At 55.5% G+C, this 10,020-nt stretch overlaps 1 protein-coding gene across 1 annotated transcript; it reads right to left on the minus strand.

Annotated features, from left to right (window-relative positions):
• Positions 1–3,609: 3,609 nt before the first annotated feature.
• On the minus strand, positions 3,610–9,154 carry ENPP7 (ectonucleotide pyrophosphatase/phosphodiesterase 7). Its single transcript, XM_074160344.1, has 5 exons — positions 8,902–9,154; positions 6,714–6,859; positions 5,202–5,822; positions 4,359–4,572; positions 3,610–3,698 (listed from the first exon to the last, which is right to left on the minus strand). Exons 1-5 carry the CDS (start codon positions 9,152–9,154, stop codon positions 3,610–3,612), a joined length of 1,323 nt encoding a protein of 440 aa, XP_074016445.1.
• Positions 9,155–10,020: the final 866 nt, after the last annotated feature.

Genomic DNA, 10,020 nt, shown 5'->3' on the forward strand with positions numbered 1-10,020 from the left:
TCACACCCACGGGGGGGAGGATCTGCCTCACCCGCTCGGCCTCAGACTTCCAAGCATCCCTCATCCCAGGGTTGTGCGGTCAGAGGGCAGGAAAGGGCTGGGAGACTGAAGTGTGTGACGTGCGTCTCCGGGGCATCGCTTGGAGCCACCCCACATGTTCGGGCGCACCCCGAGCTGCGATGGGTACCGAGCGCTGGGGAGCACCCCGGGCTCAGCGGCTGCCGGGGGGGGTGTCCCAGGGTCGTGCCACTGACAGCCTCACCTTTGTGCTGTCACCGGGCACTGTCACCGGGCACTGTCACCGGGCAGCGCTGCAGAGAGGGGGGGGGTCCTCCCCCGGGGTCTCTCACACCGAGACCTGGCGGCGGTTCGCGGCCCCGGGGCGGCTGCGGGAGCTGGGCGAGGGGCCGGTAACTCCGAGCACCGCGAGTTTAACAGCTCAACGAGATGGTCCCGGCCGGGGGTTTACCATGAGATGCCCCGCCGGTGCCAGGCTCTCCCGGGGGGAAAGTTGGGGGGGGACACCGGGCGGTGAGCGCGGCTCGGGAGCCACCGCCCGCCGGCTGCCGGTACTGCACCGGGACAGCGGGACAGCGGGACAGCGGGACAGCGGGACAGCGGGACAGCGGGACAGACGCCCGCCAGTCCCGGGGGCAAATCAAGCTTTAGTCCGAGTGTGTGTGCGGGCACCCAGGGGAGCCGCGGCGGGACTGGAGAGAGGGAAGGGGAAGGGGCGGGGGGGGGCGCACAGGGAGAAGGTCTAGGGGGGAGACGGAGAAGCAGGGCCGGATCTCTGGATCCTTCCGGTTCCCGCGGTGCTCAAAGACAGTTTGGAGGATGCTCTGTGCTGGAAATGCAGTTGGGCTAAAGAAGTACCATGTTCAATGCTTTCTTTTTTCTCCCCCCCCCCCCGCCCCCCCGCCCCATCCCTCACTTTGAGTGGAAATAGATGCTCCAATCAATCCTTCAATCCTGCTTCAGCAGGGGAGTTGGACTAGATGATCTATACGGTCCCTTCCAACTCTAAAAAAATTCAGTGAAATTCAGTGAAATTCAGGATATGTCTACTGGCAAACTGTGTGATTTCAGGGGCAGTGGAAACCTTCCTCGCAGGGATATGGCAGGGTTCAGCATTCAGCCAGAGCAGTATCAGTCTCACGGGAGACTTTGCTGACAGAGCCCTGTTTCACTGAAACATTTCCTATTGAATCAGGAGCTAAATTCCTGTTCACAGCTGGGGCAAAAATCAGCTGTTAGGGAAGGATTCCCATCAGGAGGTTGGTTCTCTATAAACTCCTCGTTGCCTGCGTGTTTCTGGGGACTAGACTGGGACCAGCTCCATGAGCATCCTGTTCTGTACCTGTTGGAGCCGACTGCCGGGCACCCTGGGGATGCCCGGTACGGGGCATGCGGAGCCTGGCGGCGTTGGGTTATGAGCTCTGCAGGTTCTGACTGCCGGGGTCTCAGCGATATCAGCTTCACAACCGAGCTGGCTGCCTCTGTCCGTAAAACGGGCACGGTGGTGCTGACCTGCGCGGGAAAGTCCCAAGGTCTCCAGCAGGATCACTGGGAAAGTTGCCGCGCACTATAACTATTAATGTTATTTTAAATAATATTTGCAGCGCTGGCCCGCGCGGCTCCCCTTTCGGAGCCTCCCCCTTGTTTGCTGCCGGGCTGTTTGCGCTGCGTGCTGCCGGCCTGACCCCCACCCCCAGCACGGTTTCAAGCCAAACATTTTCTTCCTGTTTTCCCGAGTGGAGCGTGCGTCTCCTGTTTCATCTCGTTGGGTGATGCGGGGAAGGCAGCCCGAGCGAGTCTCTATGGCAACAGATGTTTATCGAGCCCCTGAGATGAGGCACAGGGCTGGGGAGAGGCACTTCAGCATCTGGGATGGGGTCCAGGGCAGCTGCCACCCTGCCGCCCCCCTGGAAGGGCAGGGACCGGGGCTGCGGGACAGAGGGGGTGTCCTGCTCCCTGTCCCCTCAGCCCCGGGCCGGCTGAGGGATCCTGGGGTCTTTCCTGCAGAAAGAAGTTTGGCTTTTCATGAGGGCCTTTCCCATCCCGGGTGCACCAGCCCCGCTGTGGAGGGGTACCAGGCGGTGGCACAGGCTCTGTGTGGCCCTGGGTTCGGGAACCCCGGGGCTGGGTGTTAGCTTTGAGCTAGGGGGTCCTGGCTGTGTCACAGCCACCTCCTCTGTCTCTCCAGAATTAAGCAAGGATTAATGCCACCTCCCGGAGCTCCCGGGAGCTGATTCAGGGCTGCAGATGGGCTGAGCCTCGTGAGTGCTGCTGTGGAGTAGTGGCGCTGGGGACCATCCTGCCTGCGGGTTTTGAGCTCGGGGGTGTGTAGGTGGTGTTTCCCATTTTTGCGACAGCCATAAGGGACAGAAAATTTTGGTCAAACAAGTAGAACGGTGCTCAGGTCACCCAGGGCTCTCAAGGCAGGGGCTGGAAATACTGACTGACTTTGGGATCCCTCTGAGGCTCATGGGCTGAGAGCCTTTGCTCTCCCAGCAGCAGCCGCAGCCAGCCCAGCCCTGTGGCCAGCAGAAACGAGCTGGGCCTGGCTGTCTCCTCAGTGTGTCAGGGCTGTCCCCTCTGTGCCAGAGCCCAGCACCACGTACAAGAGGCTCCCGGCGCGGTCAGAACTTTGATATTCTTTTAATTGCTTTAGAAATACTCAACAGGTATTAACTCCAAACCGAGTTGGAATTGCTCTGCCTCGAGCAGATGGGGAAGTTGGGGTCACCTTGTCAAGGTCAGACTGTACATCAGTGCCAGTTTCCACAGCGGTGCATCCTCCTGTGCACCCCAAAGCTTGGGAGAGGTGTCTCCCCCCACCCCGGGACTCAGTCATTCTGGAGGAACGTGGATCAGTAATTTGAGGAGGTTTTAGGAACTCTGTGCGATTCTCTGAGGCCGGGGCTGGTTGTCTTCATGAGACATGTCCTTCCTCATCTCTCCACACATTTCTGGTAGAGCTGCCTGGAATTCGGAGGCTGCCAAGACGGGAAAGCACGACACTGCTGTTACTTATTTCATGTATACGCAGCCTGTGGATGTTGGCTGGGGGTGCGCAGTGCTGGAAGTGCCAGGAAATTAGATTGAGAATTACTTGTCCTGATGGGTCTCCAGGCACATACGCACAGTGAAGGCAAGCAACAAACTTATGTCCTCGTTTCTCTTGCAGCCATACACAGAGCCACGAGCAATGAAGCGGTCACCCCCCCCGTGATGCCTTCAGAACTGCTCCCCCAGCCCAGCCCCGGCCGCACACAGAGCCCGGGGAGCGGAGGGAGGGTTGGGAAGTGGTAGGCAGGAGGCAGGAGACACATCCAGCCTTTCTTTCCAGCCCAGCAAGTGCCCTGGGTAGTGCCGGTGCCTGACCCAGGCAGTAAAAATGCAGAGACCCTCTGCTTGGGGTGCAAAGGGTCTGCTGTGCCCTGCGGGGAGCGGACGGTGGGCAATGCACAGCATGGGCTTTCACAGATATGGACAAAGCCCAGAGAGGCCAAGAACAAAGCGGGCACGGTCCTGCCTGGAGAACAGCACTTCCAGGTGGTTTTCTGGATGTCCCGAGAGCCAGTTACCTCTGGTGGTGGTGGGGGGTTAGTGTATTCCTCCCCAGTACCCCAGAACGAGAGCGATTCCCAGCATCACCGGCAGCTTCTTGGCAGGAGGCAGAGGAGCACTGGACCCTGCAGGAGAAACTTGGCGTTAGCCTGGTGAGCAGCAGCCCCGTGTACCGCCCCCCCCCCCCCCGGGCTGTGACAAAGGGGAAGCTTGTGTGGGGGATCTGGTCCCCACAGCCACCCCCTCTGCTCCCTCCGGGGTGACACTTTGGTGGCCTCAGCACCCTGTGCCCCTCCTGCTGCCGGCTTTGCTTTGGCGTCGGGGACATTTCGACACCTCCGGGGGGGGGAACCCTTCCCGCTGCCGGCTGCGGGGGTCCCCGGGCGGTGGCGGGAGTGGCCGCCAGGTGTCGCTGTTCCCGCGGGAATCCTGCCGCCGCCGCCGCGCTCTCCCGGTGGCCGCGGACTCTTTTAAACGGGAGAGGCGGGGATTTGATGGACGGACCAGCCACGGGACGAGGGGTGACGGTTTTACACTGAAAGAGGGGAGGTTTAGGTGAGATCTCAGAAAGAAATTCTCTGCTGTGAGGGTGGTGAGAGCCTGGCCCAGGTTGCCCAGAGAAGCTGTGGCTGCCCCATCCCTGGAGGGGTTCAAGGCCAGGTTGGATGGGGCTTGGAGCAACCTGGTCTGGTGGGAGGTGTCCCTGCCCAAGGCAGGGGGGGGTGGAACTAGATGGTCTTCAAGGTCCCTTCCAACCCAAACCATTCTATGATTCAATGACTCACGCAACATGGGCTTCATGGTCTCCAGGGAGCCATCATGGGGCTCGGGGACGATGCCCAGCAGCTCGCAGAGGAGGGCGTAGACGTTGACGCTTTCGAAGGGCTCAACCACCAGCCCCTGCTTAAAGGCTGGTCCCACGGCGCGGAAGATGGTTTTCATGTTCATGGCCTCGTTGTCGAAACCGTGTTCCCCTTTATTGAACTGGACCTTGTATCTCTGACAGGGCGAGAGAGGATGTGAGTGCCCAAACCCTTCAAAGCCCCCCCAGCACGGCCCCCCGGGAGGCAGCAGGCACCAAAGCAGCAGCACTGCTGGGTGCCTCCATCTCTCTTGCATGTGGCTTTCGCACGCCACGTTCTGCAGCCACAGGGTTTAACAGCCTGTTTGGTTTCTTTGAGTTTTTGAAGTTTATCTAATAATGTTAAACTTTGCAGAAGCTGGAGGGTGCTGCCCAAACACAGCTCTCAAGCAATTATGGCTTGCGAGTTCCCTCCCTAAAGGTCAGGGCATCCAGATTTTGTTATGCTGAGGAGCTACAGTACAACAAATATACAATGGGGAGCTGCCTGCTGGCCTTGACTTTGGGCCTTCCCTTAGTGCCAGGCCAGGAGAGGACCCTGAATCTGGTATTCTCTTAGTGTGAGTCCTGCTGCAAGACTTCTGGACCTTTTTCTGGACAGCAGAGAAGGTCTTCACACAAAGAGCTGGAATTTCCATCTGTTTGTAGGGAGATCAGTCAACATGAAGGCATAAAGCTGGGTACGTACTGGGGTGCTGTGAGAAGGACAGGAGGAGAGAGGCAGATCCCCAAAAGATAGTAAGATATGTCTGTGCTTACACCTTACCCCATGGATCACGTATCCTGGGTCGCCATACAACACCAGCGGGGTGATTCGGGGATGGTTGGCGTAGTGGAATCTCCTCGGAAGCTCTTCTTTCTTGTAGACGTGTAATTTTGGGTGGGCATTTTTCAGGACTGAATACACATGCTCTAATTTTCCCTCTTTTGGCAGCAGTAGTCCAGTTGGTCCATAATCTAAGAGTTCGAACTGGATGTCTTTGAATGAGAAGTTACTTATTCCCCCGATGTGGATCTCGTCGGTCTTTAAGACAGTCTCCATGCCGTGGTCAGACGTGATGATGAGGTTGAGGTTGGACTCCAGGCCACTTTCCTGGATGCGCTGCCTCAAGTAACCCACAGTTCTATCCACCTGCTCGATCATCTTTTTCCTCTGCACGGACTCAGGGCCGTACTTGTGTCCTGCCGAGTCGGGCTCCCCAAAGTAGAGGGCGATGAAGTCGAGGTTGTGCACTGTAAACCATTCCATGACGGTGTCGATGTTGCTTCTCCAGTTGGTTTCGTTGCTGTAGTTGAACACGGGAGGCTCCACCAACTTCATGTTCACTTCTTCCCCGTGATACTTTGCTTTGCCTCCGGGGAAGTAGATAGAGCCTGTCTTTAAACCCTGTTAGTGGAGACATTGCATAAACTCACCTGAACTCGCTCTGCAGCATCTCTCCATCTGTCAGTGCAACCTCCTGCTAATGCGGTTACTTCATTCAGCCCCCTAACGTCTACCTCTGCCTCTAATGAGGTTTTTCTTGCTCATTGCCAATTAAAAGTGATTAACTGAAAGCACTGCCCTTCCCAGAACTCCTGCACGTTGGTTTTCTCACTGTGTTAGTAACAATAGTTATAACTTTGGGAAGAGTGGCCCGTTTGTACCTTGCATGGACCCTCTGGCTCTTGACCATCAAGACATTAAGGTGGGTTTTACTCCAATCATTTCAGCACTCACCCCGAAGTCAATGGGGCCAGTTTGGCAGGTAAGTACAGGCAAAAGCACGTGTCTAGGGCCAGGTCTCAGGTCCCGTCTCAAAGCCAGATCCAAAGCCTACTGGGCTCTAGGAAGACCTTGCTGCAGTGCCCAGGGAAGAGGGGACCAGCCCCTGACGCTGCCACCCAAAAGGTCGTGGTGAGGCTGCAGGAATGAGGTTTGTGCCCTGGAGCGTATGAAGCCCCTGGGCTTGTGATGCTCCCGAAGGAACTGGGTGAGATTTCTTTAAACAGGAAAAGGATAACCTGTTCTATTAATGTCTTAATAAAGCTGAAATGCATCTATTATTTTTTTGCTATTTTTAATAGAATGATCATAATTATTCCTGCCGGTGTCTGGGGATTTCATTTTTTTCTTTTTTTTTTTTTTTGCTGGTCTAATTAGGCTGTCGTGTGCAGCGCGGATGTTAGCTCATGGCCACTAGAGATCGTGGCTTGCCTGTAGCTTTTACCACGGGCTGGCAGGGCGGGGGGGCTGCCCGTGCAGGGTGCGTGGGTGCGAGGAGGGGTCCGCACTCGCCTGTCTCTGGGCGGTGATCCAGATGGGCAGGCTGCCGTTGTCCCACCAGCTGTCCACGCCTTGCGTGCTGTAGTAGGGCAGCTTCAAACCCGTGCTGGTGTTGAACCACATGTTGTGAATCACCCCGTGGTTCTCCTCGTACCTCCCTGCCAGGAGAGATGGAGGAGGAGGCGGGGGTGAGCCAGGCCGTGGCTGGGAGGGGGGTGTCTCGCCTGCGTGCTGGGCAATGGAGCTTCTGCCCCTTTACCCTGTCCCCTCTCCCCCTTTGCCTCTGCTTTGCCCCCTTCCTCCCCTGGCCTGTGTACAAAGTGGGGTTCCCCGGGCAGGGAGTGAGATGCTGGGGGGATGCCTGCTCCTCACCTGGACCCTGACCTGGGGCACCCTCACCCCTTGGGGTGCCGGTGCCACCTGCAATTCCTCCTGCCTTTCACTGGTGGCTTTGGTGCTTGGCTTTCTCTGTTGTTCCCAGCCCCTGAGGTCAGCATGTGGAAGAAATCCCCATTAGAAATGAAAGACTTGCACTTTCTACTCTTACATTTCATGCTATTTTTATTATTCTGGGCCTGAAGACCGCACAGTTACTTCTGCACAATATCCTCATCCTCCCTTGTACCGACAATGCCTCCCTGCCTTTTCTCATCAGCGGATTTCATTAGCATGTTCCACTCTTTTATGCCAAGGTTATTAATTAAAACCTTAAATAAGATTGGCTCCAAAATCGATTCTTCAGGAATTCCCCTGCTGCCCTCCCTCCAGCTCGACAACCTCCCCTCAGCATCACCTGCTGTCCTCTTCCCCATAGCCTCTTCCTTCCCCACGTTACGGGTTTTGTACTAATCTTCATCTTCTCCATCTTAACTAATGATTTCCCGTGTGGCACTGTATCAAGTACATTACTGAAGTCCAGATTAAATTTAGTGCATCTCCCTTGTCTAAAAAAATCATTTATCTTATCAAAGAAGGCTATTGGGTTGGGCTGCTGCTGTTTACCTTTGATAAATACAGGCTCAGTTCTCTCCCTTTCTGCAGCTATCGCCTTGTCTCTCCCTGACTGGGAAATCTAGATTAGGAGAATATTGCAGGGAATATCATTTTGTGTTTGTGCCTTTGTAATTCTATTTGTGTGTTTGCAATGTTGTCATCGGGTTATACTCAAATATGTACACAGATTAGAGGCTATCGATATTTGGCACCTATATACTATAAACAATGCAGGTAAACTAATAAAACAAAGGGAGGACACTGTAGCGAGGCACTAATTTGTGCCAGAGCTTAGGTATGTAAGGTAAATAAGGTAAATGAAGCCTTAGGCCGCATGAACTGTACTTCAATCTTTGTTTTTTGTGACTACAATAGATAGGGAAGCATAACTAAACTTTAACTGCAGGCTATCCTGTAACAAAAGAGAAGGAAATGCCTCAAGACAGACAAAAAGGGTGCCTGGAGGCTGCGAGAGAGAGCAAACAGGACTGGGTGAGCAGAGGTGCCATCGGGAAATCTGGCCACCTACAGAGACTAGAAATCCAGAAACAAGCTGTAACAGCCCAGCTCCAGCTGCAGGTCACGTGCGTCAGGAATAACTGTATGCAAGGGTTGATCCCATGTTTTATTAAAGCGGAACTTTGGGCCGAGCCCCGCTGGGGTGGCCTCTGTGTAATTCCTCCCATGGTGTAGGTGGCGGCTGCATAATTCCTCCTGACAGGACAAGAGGTAATGGGCACAAACTTGACCATAAGAAGTTCCATCTAAACATGAGGAGGAACTTCTTTCCTGTGAGGGTGGCAGAGCCCTGGAAGAGGCTGCCCAGAGAGGTGGTGGAGTCTCCTTCTCTGGAGACGTTCAAAACCCACCTGGACACGTTCCTGTGCAACCTGCTCTGGGTGGACTTGCTTTGGCAGGGGGTTGGACTAGATGATCTCCAGAGGTCCCTTCCAACCCTGTATCATTCTGTCATTCTGTCACACCGTGCGCTATTTACCTTTGATAAAGGCAGGCTCAGTTTTACCACTTTCTGCAACTATCGCCTCGTCTCTCGCTCTAGTTCCGAAACACAGCTATTCCAAAGCTTTGCCTGCTGCTGGGGCCGGGGCGGGGGGGGGTGCTTGTCTTAGTTTCCCTGACTGATGCATAACCCCTAAATTTGTCCTTCCCCAGCCCGCACCGGGGCTCGGGGCTGGCGGGGACTCACCGGTCAGCAGTGTGAAGTGGCAGGGGCTGGTGATGGTGATGAAGGCAGGAGTCATGTACCGCGCCTTCACCCCCTCCGCAGCCATAGCATCAAGGTTGGGGGTGTCCACGTCCTGGTCGTAGTTCCACCGAAAGCCATCGAAGGACACCAGGAGGACTTTGCTGGTCCTCAGGTTGGATACCGGCTGCACGGGGACACAGCTCGCTAAAGAGAGGGCAGCAAATGCGAATCCCAGAGAAGCGAACATCTTCATGCCCTTGAACTGGAGTAGCCCAGACACCCAGAGAGCTCCCATTAATACATGCGGGGTGGGACTAAGTTCAGTTTTTATCTAATCTTGCAGTTGCTGATCAGGTGCATGGCTTCAGCCAGCACTTCGTATCAGAATGACCCTCTCTGTTTTTTTGTCCAGTTAAAGTAGGCTAGCTTAGATTTCCTTCTGGGTCGAACACCAAACACTGCCTCCTCCACCAGTGGTGATGGCTGCTATTTTAGCACTCATGAATGGGAGGAACAGCTCGTTGCCTTCAGCCAGCCCAAGAGAGACCTATCCCCCCACCACCCTGTGCCCCACAGCCGCTGTCTTTCTCCCCTGTGCCAGCTCCCTGCAGCCCCTTCAGTGTCCTTTCCACACTCCTGGCTTTTGGGGCCCTGCTCTTTGGCCAGTAGTCCAGCTTCAAAAGGCAACTTGCCCCCTCCCAGGGCTACTCGTCCACCTCAAAAGAGGTGCTCAGAGGCTCAGAAAGGAGCTTGGAGGTCCTCGAGTGTGGCTTGGAGGTCCTCGAGTGTGGCTTTGTGGAGGTACATGCTGGGGAAGGAGGCTCTTTCCTGGACCCTGGCTGTGCCAGCAACCCCCAGAGATGCTCCAGAGCGTGAGCCCAGCTCTGAAGCCCCTGTGTCCCATCAGCCCAGCTCCTGCTGCTCAGGCTCTGCTGCTCACCATGGGTGACCCTCATCTGCTCATGTGCTCCTGAGCTTCGCCATGTCAGCACCCCATTTTATCAATATCTGCTGGTTTTATGACTTCTCTGGGTTTAATCATTGCTGACGACTCATTTCTCAGCAAAACTGAGTTTCAGGCTTTTGTAGACTCACGTAACAGAGGTTGCCTTGGTCCCC

Source organism: Numenius arquata, chromosome 17 (genome assembly GCF_964106895.1).
Source record: "Numenius arquata chromosome 17, bNumArq3.hap1.1, whole genome shotgun sequence".
NCBI lineage: Eukaryota > Metazoa > Chordata > Aves > Charadriiformes > Scolopacidae > Numenius > Numenius arquata.

Excerpts from the sequence above, each read along its gene's own strand:
- ENPP7 (XM_074160344.1), bottom strand. The coding sequence starts at position 9,154 with ATGAAGATGTTCGCTTCTCTGGGATTCGCATTTGCTGCCCTCTCTTTA. Across the intron at positions 6,860-8,901 it reads CCACTTCACACTGCTGACCG|GGAGGTACGAGGAGAACCAC; the intron begins GTGAGTCCCCGC and ends CTCTCCTGGCAG. Across the intron at positions 5,823-6,713 it reads GGATCACCGCCCAGAGACAG|GGTTTAAAGACAGGCTCTAT; the intron begins GCGAGTGCGGAC and ends CTCCACTAACAG.